Source organism: Crotalus tigris, unplaced genomic scaffold (assembly GCF_016545835.1).
Source record: "Crotalus tigris isolate CLP2741 ecotype Arizona unplaced genomic scaffold, ASM1654583v1 scf7180000017631.5181431, whole genome shotgun sequence".
In the NCBI taxonomy this organism is placed as follows: Eukaryota; Metazoa; Chordata; class Lepidosauria; order Squamata; family Viperidae; genus Crotalus; species Crotalus tigris.
This window is the reverse complement of record NW_024096525.1, coordinates 1313770-1334404: the sequence shown is the minus strand read 5'-3', so window position 1 is coordinate 1334404 and position 20635 is coordinate 1313770. Positions and strand designations below refer to the sequence as shown.

At 39.5% G+C, this 20635-nt stretch overlaps 1 protein-coding gene across 2 annotated transcripts in view; it reads right to left on the bottom strand.

Moving 5' to 3' along the window:
• Window positions 1-20635, bottom strand: part of DOP1A (DOP1 leucine zipper like protein A) — a 64267-nt gene that overhangs the window by 7185 nt on the left and 36447 nt on the right. For both annotated transcript variants that reach the window (XM_039334454.1, XM_039334455.1), the window contains exons 18-32: window positions 20183-20442; window positions 16993-18997; window positions 16773-16884; window positions 15847-16029; window positions 14314-14439; window positions 11067-11201; window positions 8854-8909; window positions 8372-8476; window positions 6291-6357; window positions 5542-5686; window positions 5252-5331; window positions 3620-3729; window positions 3167-3316; window positions 1650-1711; window positions 91-243 (exon numbers count right to left, since the gene is read on the bottom strand). In XM_039334454.1, the coding sequence (XP_039190388.1) occupies window positions 91-243; window positions 1650-1711; window positions 3167-3316; window positions 3620-3729; window positions 5252-5331; window positions 5542-5686; window positions 6291-6357; window positions 8372-8476; window positions 8854-8909; window positions 11067-11201; window positions 14314-14439; window positions 15847-16029; window positions 16773-16884; window positions 16993-18997; window positions 20183-20442 (3749 nt within the window). The remainder of the gene's footprint in view (window positions 1-90; window positions 244-1649; window positions 1712-3166; window positions 3317-3619; window positions 3730-5251; window positions 5332-5541; window positions 5687-6290; window positions 6358-8371; window positions 8477-8853; window positions 8910-11066; window positions 11202-14313; window positions 14440-15846; window positions 16030-16772; window positions 16885-16992; window positions 18998-20182; window positions 20443-20635) is intronic.

Below are 20635 nucleotides of genomic sequence, written 5' to 3'. Positions count from 1 at the left end.
TGGAAGATGACAAGGGCAAACGACTTGTGTAATGTAGCCCATAAAACTCCATGGTTTTATTCATGGAGTTAGAAGCTTGACTGGAATTACCTTGTATATCTGGAAGGTATTTCTGGTACTGATCCACTTCACTGCTAAAAATGGCAAAGGCCAGCCTCTTCAGGAGCATTGCACGCTGCTCTAGCTCAACATCCCGATTAGCAAATAGGTTGAGGGAACTGCTCTGAGCTACCGCCACACGTGCTAAAAAAAGAAAATACGCAATTTTGGCAGTGCTTTGGAAGGGAGATAAACTTCTTGATGATCATTTTAGGAACATCATCATCATCATCATCAAGTTGGAAGGAACCTTGGAGGTCATCTAGTCCAATCCCCTGCTCAGGCAGGAAACCCTATATCATTTCAGACAAATGGCTGTCCAGTCTCTTCTTAAAAACTTCCAGTGTTGGGGCATTCACTGTTTCTGGAGGCAGGTTGTTCCTCTGATTAATTGTTCTAACTTTCAGGAAGTTTCTCCTTAGTTATAGGTTGCTTCTCTCTTTGGTTAGTTTCCACCCATTGCTTCTTGTCCTGCCTTCAGGCACCTTGGAGAATAGCTTGACTCCCTCTTCTTTGTGGCAGCCCCTGAGATATTGGAATACTGCTATCATGTCCCCCCTCGTCCTTCTCTTCATTAAACTAGACATATCCAATTCCAGCAGCCATTCCTTATATGCTTTAGTCTCCAGTCCCCTAATCATTGTTGTTGCTCATGATCAAGATTATTTTAAGTATGTGGTGAATGTTACTAATCAGAACACTAACTCATTGCCTACCCGTGTTTTCCCCAAAATAAGACCGAGTCTTATTATTATTTTTTTGCCTCCAAGAGGCACCAGGTTATATTTTCTGGGGATGTCTTACTCATCTCTGGCACCAACAACCCCACCCAGCAGGTCCACTTCTTCTAGGGCTGAAGGAGCAGCTTCATTCTGCAGCTGCATTCTGGCCTGCATTTTACAGTCAGGCCTTTCCGGAAGGCCTATGCAGCCAAGTACCGAGCTCTGGATTCAATCCATAGCTTGGTCCTCGTCTGCAGAGGTCTTGCAGAACTGAGCTATGGATTGAATCTAAGTTCTTGGCTGCAGTGGCCTTCTGGAAAGGCCTGTGACTGAGAAATGGAGGCCTGGCTGCAGAAGACGCCGCAGAAGAAGTGGGCCGACGAGGAGAGGCCTGGCTGCAAGGTAAGTGGGTGCGGGGCGTGTGGGGCAGATCCACACCCCTACCCCCATCCTAGCTTGATTGTTAAGTATGTACCTCGCCCCAAAACTAGGGCTTATTTTTGAGATAGGGCTTATATTAGGGGTAGGCCTTACTTTCGGGGAAACACAGTAGATACTACTCGTGGTCTTATATATCAAACAGAGTATCAAATACCAGCAATCAAATAGTAGTAATTAACTGGATGGAAATTATCATAACTACAATGAATGCTCAATCAAGGGTTTGTTAACTTTTCAAGGGAAGGAAAATTTGCAGCAACTATCGCCACAATACTTGCTTGCTGGTTTAGTTTTGAACTAGACTGTTGCACAAGCCTCGAAGGAGCTAAACTTCACGGCTCAAACACTAACCATGGATCTTACACAGAGCCAAAAAGTTAGACTCACTCATCAAATCTCTAAAAGTAGTTTTGTCGTGTGTCATCAAATTGTCCATAATCGCTCTCCAACTAGAATAAGAAGAAAAAAGTGATAATGTATATATATTTTTATAAAAGCATAGTATTTTATATTTGGTTAAACAAAAAGGAAGAATGACTGTTACAACGTTCTCTCAGAATTTGGCACTGTGTATCAGAAAAATATATTGGACTGTACAACTGTTAAGGTTAAGCACTAGCCTGCTTCAGCAATCATGAATAGGCAGGATGGTACACAATTGTACAGATATTTCTCAATTTACAACCATTCATTCAGCGACCATTTGAAGTGACAATGGTGCTGAAAAAAGTGACTTACAACTGAACTTTGCACTTACAACTATTACAGATCCCCACGGTCATGTGATCAACATTTGGGTGTTGGCAACTGGCATGTATTTACGATGGTTGCAGTGTTACAGAGTCACGCGATTGCCACATGACCTTCCCTGAAGCTTCTGACAAGCAAAGTCATTGGGGGAAGCTGGATTCACTTTATAGCTACATGATTCATTTAAGAACTGCAAGGATTCACTTACTAATTGTGGCAAAAAAGGTAGTAAAATCAAGCATGACTCCCTTAACCATCATCTTGCTTAGAAGTGAAAATTCTGATCCTAATTGGGGTTGTAAATTGAAGACTACTTAAGGAAGCCTAAGTCATGACGGTCATAAAACAGGTTACCCACGTGACTAACTTGATTTTACCACCTTTTTTTGCAGCAGTAGTTAAGTGAATAGAGCAGTCATTAAGCAAACCAATTGTTCACTATGGGCTGGGTTTGCTGGAAGTAAATGTTGGTTTACAACAAAAAAATTTTTTTTTTAAGTGTGATCGTATGACTGTGGGGCATTGCAAAGGGCTTTAAATGTGGACCGGTTGCCGAGCACCTGGGATGTGATCACGTGACCGCAGAGGGAATGTCAGCTGGCCATCGGAACTTTGCAAACCAGCTCATAAGTCTCTCTGATGAGGTTCGTCAACTTCAAATGGTCACTGACCGGTCGTATGTTGAGCACTGCCTGTACCCACATAATTTGGCTCCAGTTTGAGAAGGGCTGGGGAGATAAAGGTGAATCCCCTGCAAGTGTGAATCGGCAACAATCACACACTATCCAAAATAGTAATCCCTGCTACAGAAGAAGTGTGTGGAATGAAGCAGAAATGGGAAAGGATGTGAGAGCTAGAAAGAACTTAACTGTAGAAATTGAAAGAACAGCACTGATGCAGAGCACAATGTATTGAAGGTTCCAGGATCACTCCGGAATTTCCAAGGCTGGGGAAATACTTCATCTAAGGTCCTAACTACGGTAGCCGCTTCCATAAAAACCATCTTAAATAGATGAGCAGCTCATGATTATACTTCCACCAAAACAGGGTTTATAAGTGGATGAGAAAGATGTGCAGGTCATCAGGTTTCTGCTTATTTGTTTCATAGAAATATTTAATTTTGTTAAATATTCGAGCAACAATCCAAGCCTTACTGATTCACAGAAGAAGCATCCATCTGAAAGAAGTTGGCATCCATAAAGAGATCAAAAGCTTCTTTTTTCCATGCTCTCCTGGTATACTGATATCCACTCAGACTGCTCAAGAGCTGGACGCAGGCTCGGTAACTGGGTGCATTATGGGCACTGGAAGGAGAAATCGCCCCCCCCCAATCTCAAGTTACTATAAATACAAAATGTTTCTGTGAAAAATGATCTGAAAACACCAGCTTTACATGAATCCAGAATTATTTTTGCTGATAAAATGCACAGCAGCACCGTCCACTTTGGCTCGTTACTAACAGCTCCTCCCTCCCTTGCTTCCCTGCTCCTCTGCTTGTCTTGAGGCCTCATGTGACCTGATTTGTTTTATTTCTAGATTAGAGGAGCAGGACAAAATGTGGGATAAGGGGGGACAATGGGGCTTTCTGTTGTACTTTGCAAAGATACCTGTGGTTGCGAAGGTAAGGCACAACGTAGTGCATTATATTTACAAGAAGAGGAATAACTCTTTCCTTCTCATCACTATAGAAAACCATGTCCAGGAGATGAGCCAAAACCTAAAAGAGGACAGGAAAAATGTCACAACTTTCCTTATCAACCAACTAATTACTGTTTAAAATATTTTAATTATTTCAGTAAGAACACAGCAAAGGAGGATTTCCAAGATTCTATACACACACGCACACACGCACGCACACACGCACTTCAGAATGTGAATTAATTTATAAAGTCATAAATACAAGACAGATGATGTAAAAGACTACTTCATTTTCATGTCAACGAATATGCAACCATATACCTGCAGGAATGGCACTGACCTAAATCAGTCCCTAGTAGGCACTTTTTTCCCCCTTGCATTGCTTTGTAAAGATGAGAATGTACTTACAAAGCTCTGAAATAGAATGTATTGTAAATGCATCTTAGAAAAGGTATCAGGTATATTAAACAACTTGAAAACGTGGAAGATGTAAACAAACTCTGTTTCCTAAATCTATGCTTTGGATTCTACTTCATTAATGACTGTTTGTTGTGCCATCTCAACGACCAAACCATCCTTAACCATAACTTGTCTGGGCTTAAAATCTAAGCCGGATTGGATTGGGTCAGTTCTTGTCACAGGATAACAGAGTTGGACTTTGGAGGTCTTCTATCTAGTCCAGTGGTTCTCAACCTTTCTAATGCCGCGACCCCATAATACAGTTCCCCATGTTGTGGTGACCCCCAACCACTTATACATCACCGGGTGCCAGGGGCGTGGCCAAAAAAAGGGGGGAAAATGGCGGACAGCCTTGTTTGGCGACCCCCGTGAAATGGTTGTTCGACCCCAAATGGGGTCCCGACCCACAGGTTGAGAACCACTGATCTAGTCCAATCCCTTTTCTTGGGTGGAGACTGAAATGCCAGAACTGTAGGCTAGACTGGGAAATTACAAAAAAATACTGGAAGGCAGAAGTAAGTCACTTCCAACCATTGTTGAGGAAATTACATGGGCATACTCAAGAAGCCACCAAAAAGTGAGTTTAAGTCAAAGAAGATTTTATTTTTTTATGATTAGTTTCAATTAAATCAACTTCAGTCATGGTTTCTATAGCTAACTTCTTTAAAAGAGAAACACTTAACTATTAATCACAGTTATAGAACTGACATATTCTAAAATATGTGGAATGAAAAGCACATAAATATCCTAATGACTGTAGGACTAAGCACAATTATCCTTTGGCATAATTTTACACAAAACAAAAAAAATGCAGAATTATCTTCATTAATGGCATAAACGCCTTCACATTTCTTCCCTTCCCCTTTTTCTGTTCATAATAATGAAAACGTGAAACATCTGTTTTTGCTCCAAGCTACATCCAAGATCCAAAATGAGACAAAACAGCATAAAAAAGAGAGGTGAAATGAAGGACAGAAAATATTTTCATGTCAATGAATCATAGAATAATTTTGCCTTGAGTCAACATAAAAACCTCTTAAGGTTCATTGGGCACTAAATAACTGCAATAAAATTCAAAAAATATGTAACTTTTTATCTGTTGTTGCATTATGTATAAAGTCAAAAACTACAAAAACACTTACTTCTGACAATAGCGTTAAGGCATGGACACTATAAACTGATGGAGTTATGCTTGAGGTTTCCAAAGCTGGAGATAACATATCTAAATTAAACACATGAAAAAGAAAGAAATGCTGTTTGCAAAGATGCAACCGCGCCATTCTCACTTTGAACATTGGAAAGGCTTGTACTAGAATTAACCATAGCGATAAGGTTATTTTAATGAACAATGCTCCTGCTCCAAATTATATTTAGCTAAAGCTTTTATAATTCCAGTCAGATATTCAGATGAACAAAGAAAACTAAAAATCACCTTCAACATCAGACTCCAGGATGTTTCCATCAACTGTTATTTTGGGAGAAGGCTTAACCTCCAAATTTCGCCTCAGCCAGGTAGTCTGTTCCAGGGATGAGCCTGCAATTGCCCCAATGGCATCCACTATTTTGTGTGTTACATCCTGGTGAGGCGGCAAATAAACAGAAGTAAAAGAAAAGTTCTTATGGATAACATATATATCTTTGATATCTTTCTTTCTCCTTCAAAAGTAATGAACAGCGTTAGTGAGACAATACTGTTCTGTGTGGAATGCCATTATGTGCTGGCTGGTGATATCCCGAGCCTCTATTTCTAATTACAAAATATAATGTAATTATGAATATTAACTGCTTCGGAGATTTAAAGTGTCTGGAACTCTCTAAAGAAAACCAAATCAATACGTTGTGAAAACCTACTTTGTGGCAGAGTAAACTAGAAATATACATAAACCTGAGACTTTGACAATGTCATTGACACTTAGTGATCCTTTCTGGGGGAAAAAAAAATCAACTGGCGTATGAAATTGAATCAACTGCAAAAAATCAAGATCAGCATAGCATGCATGTTATGACAGAAGATAGCTATTTTGAAATCCAACAGTGATTCAGGATTTTAAAAGTGTCAGTAAAATAAAACAGGGTGAGAAAAACAAAACAAGCATTTTCTTGGTAATCAGCATGCATTCTTTACATTCTTTTTCATATCATACTTGAATTCAATAATCATTGTTTTTATAGATTTCTTACCTGCAGATCTCTCTGGTCTTTCTTATTATCCAGATTTGGATTTTTCATAATAAACTCATTTAACACACTTTAAAAGAACAAGAAAGAAAAGGAAAACATAAATTTCTTGCTTCAGTTTTAGACAGAGGGATTTCAAGAGAAGAGAGGTTTCAGAAGACTATGAATAGAGGGGAAGGCTTGTGGAAAAACAGCAAGGGTTAAGCCAAAAATCATATTTACAGCCTTTCAGATGCCACACTTGGATATCCTAAGAAGCTATATCCTAAGAAAAGTTGCTGTGATTTATTTTAACAATAAGTGTGGGAGTATACATTTTTATAACTTAATCCAGTGCTTCTCAACCTTTTCTTCACTACGGACCCCCTTTAAATATCTTTTGTGGTCACGGATCATCAAGACTTAAGATTTAAATAACAACATTTCTTAAGCCTTCATAGACCCCTTGTGATGACACTGGAGGCCCAAAGGGGTCCACGGACTTCTTTGTCTGAAGGCTCCTGAAAAATTAAAATTGAGAATTGGGAAAGCTTTAAAAAAGAGAAAAGAATGGGCATTACAATAGGAAAATTCAGCAAACACCATAACTTGGTCTCCTCTATATACAGGGATGAAGTACTTATGGCTCCCTGCAGCCCTAAACTACTGTACAAATATTCTAAAACATTTTATGACATAAAATAATCATAAAGCATTTTTTGACATAATACAAAATGTAATAAAAAATTTGCTGTTGTTTGATTGAGCATGGGCTACTTTCAAGGCAGATACATCTCTGAATATGAAGGGTCCTTGGTGCTCTCTGAGCTTGCTTGTTTTCTTGCAGATGTTTCATTACCCAAACTAGGTAACATCATCATGTTACCTAGTTTGGGTGATAAAATGTCTGCAAGAAAATAAGCAAGCTCAGAGAGCACCAAGGACCCCTCATTTCAACCGTGAGCTACAAATATTCTCCTTTATTTATCTCTGAATATCTTCTTGAATTTTCAAAACTTTTCAAGTACATTAGAAGCTCTGCCATTGTTGAAGGCATTGGGGAATTCAATAACGAAATATCTCTGAAAACAATGACCCAATGAAGCATGGATTGCTTAGTATAGAGCAGTGAGGGCAAACCTTTTAGAGACCGAATGCCCAAACCACAACCCACTTATTTATCGCAAAGTGCCAGGGCCGCATCAGCATTGTGGTGCCCTCAGGGGGGGCATGGCTGCAGTTGTCACAGCAGACTGGGTGGGTGTGGCTGAGGTGGGCATGGCCACCTCGATGTTGCTCATGGGGGGACGCCTGTGGGGACCGGGCAGGGTTGGGGGAGATCCGGGGGATCTCTGGCGGGTGAGACAGTGGGCAGCATAGATGTGGGGGAGGCACGCAATCCTAGCTGGGACTGGGGGACCATGGCAGCGATGGGGATCTGGCTTTCCCTGCTTGGGGTGGCTTTTGGCATGCTGGGTGTGGGCGTGCTCTACCACGTCCACTTGAACTTGCTAGCTGGCCACTTCGCCTCTTTTGTGCTGGGTGGGGCTGCTGTTCCGGGTGGCCTAATGGACCTGCGCAAGCTGCTGGCAGAGGCGGCGCGTGTGCCCAAAGACAGGGCTCTGAGTGCAACCTCTGGCACGCGTGCCATAGGTTCCCCACCACTGGTATAGAGTAAAAACTGGCAAGTTTCGCTCTGAAAACAGATTACCCTTTGAATGATAAAAATACCCTGAGAATAATTGGCCCTAGAAGTGCTATGACAAATGCTTTCAGCTCATATTTAAACTCATGGTTTGAACTGAGGCTAAGGGAATAGCAAGATGCAGCCATGCCATTCTCACTGAACACTTGGAAAGTTCTTATTAGGGTTAACCGTAGTGATAAGGTTACCTGTGACATCTGCAAGATTTCAAATGTCTTGAAAGCTTATAATCTTCCTTACAACTAGAAGGCTAAAAACTGTCCTCAATATTAAGTAGTGGTCTAATTTTCAATACAAAAGTCCAACATTTCTTCTAGATTTTTCAAGAGCTACCTTATCCTGGCATTTTTCAAAAGGGGAAAAAAAACCCGACTGCGTCTATGGTCACGGAATGACTCACCCAAGTATTAGAAACTGCCCTGGAGCTGGAAGGCCGAGTGGTATGGAATCCTTTAGAAGGAGCAGCAAAGAGGCCCAGCTGTCTACTAAATTGGAGACTGGGATTCTACAGGAAATAAAAAGTCACGTAATCATATATCCACATGATTTTCATTACGATGTTTAGAAGGGCTGTCTAGGATTGAGTAAATGAAATGACGTTGCCTTACCTGTTTTAAAGTATTTTTACAGTTAATGATCTAAGTGTAAAGTCAGCATATAGAACTAAGGAGGAAAACATGAAGTTCCTTAGTCAGATGGAAGTTTTGATTTTTAAACAAGTGTCTGATTTTCTAAAATCTGGAATTCTGCAGTTCAATTCCTTCGGTAACGCTTTAATCCAATGTCTCAGAATTCTCTGACTTTTAACAGAACTGTTGTGCAAATGTGACCTTCTAAAACTACTTGATACTATCAAAAGGGATGTTAGAATAGAAAACCTACCTCTGGATGTATGCAAAGAAAAACTGCAACATGCAGACTTCCAATGAAAGATGCTTCTAGAAAGATTTTTTGTTAAAAAAAAGAAAGTTAAGAAATACACATTACTGTTCAGGTCTACAAGTAGCTGTCAATTCTGTAATTAAAAGATAACTAATTTTACTGTGACTTTTTTTTAAATCAGCACAACTTTGTCACATTTGAATGGAAGAAAATACGTGATCAATTATGAATATTTAAAAGATATTTTTCCCATAGTTTCCTCTTTTTTTGGAGCTGGAACATTAATTTTGTCTACAGAAAACTGCGTTTAGAAATCAATGTATTCTTTCAAAAATAATTTTCTCAGGAGAAAGGCAAATGGAGAATTATACCAATTAAGAGAGCAGGAGTTTTATGAACATGGCTCGTCTTAAGAGCCATGTTCATCACAAAATAATATGTTATTGTTTTTCAAAATAATACCCATTTTCATTGCACAACACAAAAACAACTGGTTCTTTATGCTTCATTAATGCAGTTTTAATGCAAGGAACAACAGCTACAACAGCAATTAAACTGATTAATTAATTATAACAATTAAATTAATATAAAGTTTAATTAAAGTCATTTTCATGCATGTATGTGTATAGATAATCCTCATTTAACAGTAATTGGGACTGGAATTTCCATTGCTAAGCGACACAGTTGTAAAGAGTGATGTCACAGGACCAGGCTGCTTAATAATGGCTGTTCTGACTTGCAAATCACAGGTCATTAAGCAAGGACCTCATATTATTGCAACATCTAGCTTTCTGCTGGCTTCCCCACAGACTTTGCTTGTGGGAAGCTGGCAGGAAAGATATCAAAATTGCAACCATATGGCCACAGGATGCTGTGGTGTCAGAAATCTGCCAAAATTACAGATTGTAATTTTGTGACCGCAGGGGTATTGTGACAGCTGGAACTTCAAGAACTGGTTGTAATTATCATTCGTCAGTGCTGTCATAAATTCCAACAATAACAGAATGAGAGGTTATTAATCAAGGACAATTTGTGTAAGTGCATGGCAACTGAGGGGTAAGGGGTGAAAGTTGGAGGTGAGTAATTACTACTTGTGTATATATTCATTCAGAATCAGTTAAAACAGAACGAAAAACAGTGCTTGATTTAACTCGAAGGAAAGCTCTTACCACAAATTTCTAACACAGTACGGCCATTCTTGCAACAAGAGAAAAGCCTATCCAGTTCCTTTATTTAAATAATTATTTAAATTATTTGGAAAGTAGTTCTTATCTAGAGACTACCTCACGACAGTGACTGTGTGCAATTACAACAGTGATGAAAAAGTTACTTTGCCACCACTGCCCACATTTATGAGCCCGCAGCATCTCTCAGTCAGATGCTCACCAATATAGTATGTTATTCTGTGCCTGATCTGTTACTTTCTACTCCCCAACTTGCACAGCAGAGAAATTGCCTAAACAAGCTATCTCTTCCTGAGCTGCTTTTCTCCACATTATAGTGCAATCCTAGAAAGTGCTAACAAGATAATAAGATCAGTTGTGACCTTAATTAGTTGATTAGAATTCTTCCAGCTGCTGCCTGAAATTAACAAGACTCTAATCAGTTTCACATTAAAGGCTTTAGTTTTCCTCCAAAGCAGCTGGTAGCTGGTAGCCAGAAGCCCATTAGGCAAACAGCCGGTGCTGGTGCATTCCTTTTGATGTGCATTCCTCACTGCGTGCCTGCTACTCTCTTGCAATCCTTTCCTCTCCAATGAATATAACTAGAAACAGCAAGTCTTTTCTTGCTAATTATCCTAGAGCAGACATGTCAAACTCATGACCTCACATATTTGGACTATTTTGCCATTGCCAGCAATGGAGTGGGCGTGGCTTCCGGATGACGCATCCGGCCCATGGGCCAGCAGTTTGACACCCCTATCCTAGAGCATTCCAAAGGGTGGGGGAAAAGGGCTCTAAGTTTTGTCCTTTTATCCAGCTTCCTATGAGTAGAGTTATGCAAACCTTCCCTGGTGTTTGCACTCAACCAGATACTTGGGGTTGCATCCTCCTGATGCTATAAAGCAAAGTTGAAATAAAAGCCTAAGCACAGTTGCAATCACACGATTCTTCACTTAATCACCATTTTGCTTAACAACTGAGTCACAAGTCCCAATTGTGGTTGCTAAATGAGGACTACCTGTACTTAAAATATTGTTATTGGTGTCATACTTTGTCCTTGGCAATAGCTGGTGGTTGCTTTAAGACTTCTTTCACTGTCTGCATTACAGTTTCAGTTCTCATAACACTGATGGAACGAACCAGCTCCACTAGCAACAGCTGCTCTTCACTGGCACTAGGAATCACCTGATAAGTAAAATCACATCACTGGCATTGAATCTCAGAGAGTCAAGTCATCACCATTTCAAAGTCACTTATAAGAATTAGGCTGCAACCACATATACCACCTTACATTGGAATAAACACTACTGACCTGTAGCATTGCATCAATGGCAGAATTAGCATTTTCAGACCACTTGGATTAAAAACAAAGAACTATACGTTCATTTTTTAAAAGTTAGATATTTGTTCATATAGCCAAATTGGCTGTATTATTTCTACACACCTACATGTAACACTTTCCTCTTGGGATAAGCAACACATGAACATGATGGGATTAATATAAGTGATGAAATTTTAGGCATGAGATAAGGAAAAGAAAGTACAGAGTTAAATCTGTCTAATACCAACATTCTTTACTATATGTATGTAAATATATCATTCTATCCTTTCTTCCATCTATGTAGTATTGTATATGTTGCTTTTTGTTCTTTAAATTTTTTGCTTCTTTCCCCCTCCCCCAGATCTCATCAACTCCATCAAACTAGGATTTTTTTCAGCCTTCCCCTTCTTCTGTACTGTCATTCTGCCTTATATTTGTTTTGCCATTTAGTCCTTATTAGTTCACATTTACTTTGGCCAAAGCACCACACACTTCCTATATAGTAAGTCCTTCTCTTTTAAATTCAGCCTTCGTTTACTCAGTGCTTATTCATTCATATTCTTTGACTTGTTTAATTATGCACATTCAATTACAGCTAAAAGCTCAGTTATGAAAATTATGTAAATGATATGTACCAATTTTGTAATTACACAAATGACATAAATTACAACAATTGAACATATTTAGGACACATCTATCCCTTATTGGGGCGGTGGTGAAGTCTGAACAAAAATCTGATATTTGCTGTATAGAGCAGGGCTTTTCAATCTTTTCACCCATTGTACCACTTTTAAGATATGGCAATATCTGAGTATCAACCAGTCGCCTAGCAAGGTGTCAAAAGCTTGACCAAAAAAAAAAAAAAAAAAGGAAAAAAGTGATAAAGTACAGATAGTCCTTGACTTACAACAGTTCAACTGTCTGAAGTTACAATGGCACTGAAAAAAGTGCCCCCCAAGCCACAGCCAAGCAAGACACCTGCCTGCCCACCTGGTTGCGCTCTTCCTCCTGTCCTAGGTTTTCATTATTGTGAGCATTTCTGTTGAGGATTGGCAGCGGGGGTGGGGTGGGGGGTGTTTGGTTTTTATTCCCTCCATCTGCTGGGTGGTTGCAGCAGGTTTTGGTCACTTCACATGACCCTGGGACACTGTGACCATCATAAATATGAATCAGCTGCCAAGCATCTGAATGTAAATCTCAAGACCTTGGAGATGAATGTAAATCTCAAGACCCTGGAGATGATTCCAGCTGATCGGCGCTTCTTCTGGGCTCAGCAGAAGTGCCAGGATCAGTGCTGCTTTCCAGCTGATTGGTGCTTCTTCAGGGCTCAGCTGGAGCCTGGCGCTGATCCTGGTGCTTCTGCTGAGCCCTGACAGTCCCGAAGAAGCACCAATCAGCTGGAAAGTGGCACTGATCCTGGCGCTTCCACTCAGCCCTGACAGCCCTGAAGCTCCAGCTTCATTTGCCAGAAGCCAGCACTTCACTTTCCAAACACAGTAGGGATTTTGTGAAACACCTTCCCAAGCACAATTAACAAACAAATAAATCTACAGCTTCTTGCTTTCTTTCCCTTTGTGCTGGGGAACAACCAGGGCATTCTTCCAATCCTCAGATGCATTTTTCATGCACATCTTGCACATTCACTCCACAAGTAAACCACACCCATATTGTACAATCCATTTAATAACACCATCTATTTCTCCAGTTTAGTATTTTTCAACATTTTTGCAGCATTGTTTTCTTTGTTTTTTTCAACAATACCACTTATAGCATTCATTCTTTCCTCCATACTTCAACATATCACTGTTATTCCAATATAAATCTTCTAAAATATTCCTTCCAACATCTGTCATTCTAATTTTCAACTTGAATTGTTTGACACTTTTATTTTTAAATTTGGTTCACTCCTCTAGAAGTTCCCTGCTCAACTCTTTTCACTCAAAACGAATGTTTTATTCTATCAAAATAACTCTGTATTTTAATTCCTCTTTTTTTTTAAATTCCTGGCTCACTCTTTGTGTGCATTTCTGCAACTATTTTTTTTTTCCTTTAAACACACTTTACACAACACTTTCCTTTCATACTCATTTTTTGGATCAGTCATTCTCTTACGTGCATTTTTCTCACTTGAAGTCTTTTCTATTTCCTTGTTCTACCAGGCAGCCAATTTTATCTTTCTCTTTAGCAGGGGTGTCAAACTGCCAGCTCGCAGGCTGGTTGCATCATACGGAGGCTGTGCCCACCCCAGCTCCATCAATGCAAAAAAAAAAAAAAAAGTCGCGATACGTCACATTACATGTCACGTGACGTGGCGAATTTGACACCCCAGTTCTTTAGCATAACTTCACTTATTTCTGTGGCATTCTGTAACAGAATTTCTTTTATTCTGTATGTCTTGTGGCAGTTTGCATCTTTGTCTGGTTTATAAGGCTTCTTCAGACTGGCTGTCACTGACTACCCCAAAGTATCCTGACATTTCTCAAGTCATAAAAGGTGGAAACAATTTTCTTTTTTTTTTAAATGATGCAAAACCATTGGAAGCAAATACCTGTTGAAGCCAAGAAGGTGTATCATCCTGGCTGCCTGGGTCGAGTGGTATAGACCAGGGGTCGCCAAACTTGTCAACTTTAAGACTTGTGGACTTCAACTCTAACAGCCATGCTGGCTAAGGAATTCTGGGAGTTGAAGTCCATAAGTCTTAAAACTGCCAAATATGGAGAGCCCTGATATAGACCTAGTGAAGAGAAGGAACTTTACTGCTATGCATTTGATTGTATTCAATAGCTGCAATCCTAACACCAATTCAGTGAACCCCATCAGATTCATAGTTTCATACCCAGAGATCACAAACAATGTTTATTTTAGTATGGCACAGTATCTCAATCTGTGGATTACTAAGATAAATAAGCTGATTAAATAAAACTTAGGAACCTCCTAAGTTGAACTCATTTTAAACAAGTACATCAGTTAACATACCTTAGTCCTTGAAGCTTGTTTATTGTGTTTCCTTTCATTCCACACAAATGCAATAGCTGCCATGAAGTGAACACCGTGGTTCATTGAAATTGGACCAAGCAATTCAAGAATTTGCTGCCTTAAATTCTGTAATACATAAAATACACTAAATTTCAAACAAAACAAAACAAGAACCTAGCAGCGTATCCAGAGCAATATACAATTATACAATGAAAGAAAATACTGAAAAATGTAACTTGGACTATTTCTTTTTGGGAACATGGGAGAGGAAAATATTTTAGGGCAAGCTATTTCAGTGCACTATTTTTAGAAAGTCTTGATTTTTTTATTGCTGTGCAGATCTGATGAATTTTCTGGTACAATCCAAGTGCCTCCTGAAAATATACTTAAGAAAATGTAATCATGATGTGTCATGAAGTCTTAATGATCAATCCTGTTCTACAGTTAGAAATAAATCAGGATCGGAAAGAAGATAGTTGGCAATATGTTTGCATTACAATTTGATATGACACCTAAAGAAATAATAGCTACTGCTATTTGCTCCCATAAAATAGAAAAGACACTATGACAAAGTAGAAGTGTACAAGAGGGTGAAAACCATGGTTTGACAGAGGTTTCATGCACAAATCATTTTTGTATTGGTAAAGTATGGTTAACACAAAGTTACAGTTTGGTGAAATGTTTGAGGGATCCTTAGTGCTCTTTGAGCTTGGCTGTTTCCTTGCACACATTTCGTTACCAAAAACTATGTAACATCATGAGTGCTAGTCCTGAGGACGTTAGCTAGTTTAGGTAATGAAATGTCTGCAAGAAAATAACCAGGTTCAGAGATCACCAAGGACTCCTCATTTCAACCTCAAGCTACAAATATTATCCTTTATGGTGAAATGTTCAGTGGCATTTTTGCATATATACTTGTAGCACTTGAAACGTAAGTACTTTCTATGGAACCAAGGAAAGTTTTGGCTATAGTAGCTATTTGAACAAATATATTCAAGCCTACTATGGGTCTACTATGTAGGTTATCGTAAGAAGAAATATCCGTGTTACAACTATTTTAGAAATGAAAAAACAACAACCTAGTATTGGATCATCTGGTAGTACAAAGTCTTCTCTTATACATACACAAAGTATATTATATAGTATAGTATAGAGACATTAGACTGTTTTCTGAAAGAATGATTAAATATTGTAATTCTGTCAAGATCCTGGCAATGATTATTCAAGAATTAGAAATAAAATACGTGTGTGCCTTCAAGGCAGATTTTTGACTCCTGGTGAGCACTTGGAGAAGTCCCTGGAGTTTTCCTGACAAGATTTTTCAGAAGTTGTTTGCCCTTGGCTTTCTTCCTAGAGCTGAGAGTGACTTGTCTGGAGTCGTTCAGGCAGCTTTGTACTGAGTCCTAGCCCCAGAACTTCCTGTCTCCAGTCTGACATTTTAACCAGTATACCAAACTGGCTCTGTTATTCAAGTATTACAAACACTAGTAAAAAAAAATAAATCATTTGTACACATAACTGTGGTGTTCTAACCTTTGTTGATCCAAGATTAATCGTGGTTACAGATGCAGCTGCAGCAGCAATGGTTTTCTCTGAAGAGTCTGCCTGGTACAGGATGCTCCACAAAAGTGTGACAGAGGACATGATAATGTGAAGGATAGACAAGATCCCACTGCGTGCTTCAAACATGTGCTTCTGATCTACATTAACCAGGAGCTAGTAACAAGAAAGATGAAAACATAATCAATTATCGTTAGGGACATTAATTTACAGGACTCCTGTTCCCTTTTCGCACTTTCTTCCCACCTGTTTTTTCTCCCCATTCTGTTTCAGGCAGCATTATACTATCATTGAATTATATGCTAACCAGTACTATTTTCAGACCAGTTTGTAACAAACTTTGAAATTAGTTTCAAGATCTGATAGGATACAGATGCAATCCTAACAATAATTTTTATCAAATTTAAATTGCACAATGAAATACTTCCTCCAAATCAAAACAGATTTTATCAAGAGAAAATATGTCTTATCTGTTTATAATTTACTGAAATTCTGGGTTCAGTTTCAATTAAAGTTAGAAATTGGGTTCAGCAATTCCAAAACCGAGTGCCTCAAATTCCGGAATTCATAAAAGAGTGCTTTAATATCAAACTGTATTCATAACATCACACTATTTTTACCCAAAATGTAAATGAAAATTGCTCTTGTAGTATTAGGTGTGAGATGAAGATCTTGCAAGGCAGTAATACATTGCACATGCATAATCAATTGCATATACAGTACATAGAGTTCAGGATATGTCAAATAATGTTCTCTGTTTCAAGAGTTATTCCTTAGGGTCAATGGACCGGTTGCACAATGCACAGCTTGAAACGAGTTATTAGCTAGGGCAGAGGACAAATAAGAACACACTGATAGCTAGGGGGGAAAAACTAATTGAAAAATCTAAAAAGGTTTACCTGATGATACTGTGTGGATGGGTCAAGTAAGCAATAATGAATAATTGTTGTGATACCTTCCAAAAGAGTAAGCATCATATCTGGCGGAGTAACCGATGCCATCCAAAGAGGCCTAAAAACAACAACGAATCTGTTGCAAATTTTGTAATACACTTACAAATTTCCCTTTAAAAAAAAAAAAAAAGATGCCAAGAGAAACAAGACAAAGCGAGATACATGCCTACTGTCAGACAAGCCCGTTTCATATCTGTATTGCTGAATCAGATTATCCAGATTCCTGCAAAGCTGTAGGGTCACCGAAACCACCACTCTCTGGAGCACCTTTCCCATGTAAGGTAGAGAAGCAGTGATTAACCCTACCCATTGGGGATGCATTTTACAGGCACAATGCTGGTGTAATGCTCTTATCACAGCACAAAGAAACATGCCTTGGGAGGTTATTGGCTGGGAGTGTAAATACTGAAGGGAAGCCATTGGCTGTTGAGGATTGATGTGCTCCAAGTCGGTTACCACAAAATCAAAACCTGTCTCGTTCTCCTCAGGCACAGTCATCACTCTGTGCTCCAGAACAATGAGCCGCTGGAGGACTTTTAAAAGCTGTGACTGGAGAGTGCTACCATTATCCAACTCGTCCTCGGAAAAGTTGATAAGATTGTCTTCGGAGAATCCTTCTTCAACAGCCCCTATATTTTTCCCCGCAATCTTCTCACTGTGCCACTTCTGGACGCTGAAGATAGAGGACAACAAACAATGCAGAATCACCTTCTGGACCTTGCATTTGGACAGCATGTCCGAAATGAAACTGGGGAACCCCTTTGTAGAGCTCTCCACCACTTTTGCCAGCTCGGCAAAAAGGAGGGACAAGATTTCGATGCTTATCATTTGCATGTTACGGTTCCCAATCAGGTCCTGCGAAGAGACCTTCACGTGGGTTGGGTAGTGGCTCCTCATGTAATACAAGCACAAAGAGATGAGGATCTCAATATACATGGAACTTCGAAAGCTGTGGTTTGAGTCTATTGGGATATGGCTATAAAAGTCTTTGCCCATGACCGATATGCGATGCCTGGCCAGAAGATTCTGAAGTAAGGAAAGCTGAGGGGTATAGGCATTATTGACACTGGTGGTAGAAATGGCATTTACGAAAGCAGAAGGATTGGTTTTCAAGATCGCTTTAATGGCAGAGAAAGAATACAGGGTCCTTGAGGAGTCATATACTTGGAGGTACAATAAAACGTGTTGATATAAAGGATGTATATTAAAATGGGGAGATTTCCGCGCCCCCGGTGACCCCGCATCACTCTCAATTTCTGAGATTTCGCCCTCTCCACAGCTGTACCAATTTTCTAAGTCGAGGCCGTCGCTGAAGAAAACACTGCTTTGCTTCAGCTTCTCCGCTTGCGCTTTCTTCTTTTCCTCATCTTTCCTTTTCGCGATTTTGACTTTGGGCTTTGCTCCTGGATGTTTGCCGGATTCTTTCACAATGGTTTCCTTTTCTGAGATGTTTTCAGGCAATTTCCCTTTGAAAGTGAACTGGATGCTGCTATGACTCCGCTGCCTTGACTTTTCTTCCGTGGGAGTGAAAGTTTGGTCGCTGAGAGACTGCTGGCTTATTGAGATGCACGGTGATGAGCTGTTTCTGGAGATTTCATTAGAAACGCTTTCAAGTCCGGTTTCAGACGAGCCAGATAATAGCTGAGCACTGTCATTGCTAAGCAAACTACTCTGACTGTCCAGAAGGTTTGGCTCTTCGCCTTTGGATCCCTCTTCCGTGGGATCTAAAGTATTTAATTTAGCTGAAGTATCTTCAGGATATATATCTTTGTCTGACTGTGCATCTCCTGCAGGCTCATTCACTACCTTGCAGATCAGGTCAAGGACCACTTGCTGTATTATTTCCTCTAATGAATCTCCTTTCCAATGTTGAGAACTCTCTGGTGCAGTCAGGCTTTCAGGTTCTACTTCATAGCTGAGGTTATCCCCAGCAGATGACTGGGAGCAGCCAGAGTCAGAACTTTGCATTATTTCTATCTGATTGTCGGGAAGGTCAAAATCAGACGCAGCCATAGGAATAGTTTCACTGCTGGTACTCAGGAGAGAGATCCTGTCACTTAAAGGGTTGACTGTGAGACTAAAATTCTCCATTTCATCTAAACCCAGCTGCTTTTCGGCGTTCTCTTTAGTTGACATCTCCGATTCTTGACCCGATGGTATTGTGGCAAACACTTAACAAAAAGGAAACAAGTTGTTATGAGTATTTTTCTTATTTGGATGGTCATTCAGAAGTTATTAGCATACATCATATAATACCCCTTTTCCGCAAGACATCCTTAAGCTGTCTTGCTTAAACTAACTGACGTAAACTAAAAAGTTAACATGCAATATGAGCCCAACAGGAATCTTTTAAACCAGTGGTTCTCAACCTTTCTAATGCCGTGACCCCATAATACAGTTCCCCATGTTGTGGTGACCCCCAATCACTTATACATCACCAGGTGTCAGGGGCGTGGCCAAAGAAAAGGGAAAAAAATGGCGGACAGCCTTGTTTGGCGACCACCGTGAAATGGTCTTTCGACCCAAAATGGGGTCCCGACCCACAGGTTGAGAACCACTGTTTTAAACTTATACTTCAGTAGGTATTTTGAGTCCAGAGTAAAACTCTGTTGACAAATTCAAGTATTACAATAGGGGCAATATTAGTGTTCGCTTCTGAAATGAAAGAGAAATCCTTGATTGCTATGGATATAGGAAAGATCTGCAGAACTTTGGATCTAACGTTCCTCTAAAAATTAGATAATATCCAACATAACAAGAGAAAATCCACAGAAAACTCTGCTAGTGTGAAGGGTGAAGGAAAGAACATGAAAGGATATTGCATTATAATCGGTATTATTTATATATTATCATACTTGCATCTAGATACTTTTGGCAGGTCACCATGTAGTAATTTTTAACTCAGGATAACCAGAATGTTAAAGTTATATAATTATATAAATGTCAATATATAAAACAATAGAACAAAAGCAATACACTAATGTAAAAGTAAAAAAAAACTATGATACAAAATGTTATTATACATAGTAGAAAATATAAATTGTTTATTTATGCTACATTATATCAATATACCGTATATTCCAGCGTATAAGGCGACCCGGCGTATAAGACGACCCCCGTCTTCAGCGCCGAGTCGCATGCCTAGAAAATCATCTTATTCGCCGGAAACTACCATTATTTCCAGCGCATAAGACAACTCGGCGTATAAGACGACCCCCGACTTCGGCGCCAATTGTAATGCTTGCGAAAGTTGTCTTATACGCCAGAAAGTACCGTAATACCAAAACTGAAGATATAAATATAATACCAACTTGAGGATATCATGAGAAATCAGTGGTTAATGAGGTGGTACTTACAACCACTACTATTAAATTTCTGCATAAAATGTTTTTCATTTTCATCTTCCAGATAACAGGGAGATTTATTCCAGTACCATTCAGCCTGTACCCTTTGAACAGAAATACGCTGGGTTTTTGGATGGAGAAGCAGCAAAAGCAAAGGTTCCAGGACTCTTGCAATGTCATGCCGTTGGAGGACTTGATTTAACCAGGCCTGTCCAACTGACCAGGTGGAGCCATCTAAGCTGTTAAGACTATCCAACATGATAAATAAAGATCTGAAGAGGGGAAAGAAAATTCTTATTAAAATAACAGGCCAAAAGAAAAAAAAAATACAAGCTTTGAAACTGTTGTTATGATCAATTTCTCCATCTAGGAAAGCCAGATATTCTCTTGACCTGAGGACACTGAGTGCTCCTGGAGTCTACTCTTTTTGGCCAAAGTCAGTCCTTAATCTAGTGCAAAGTTTCC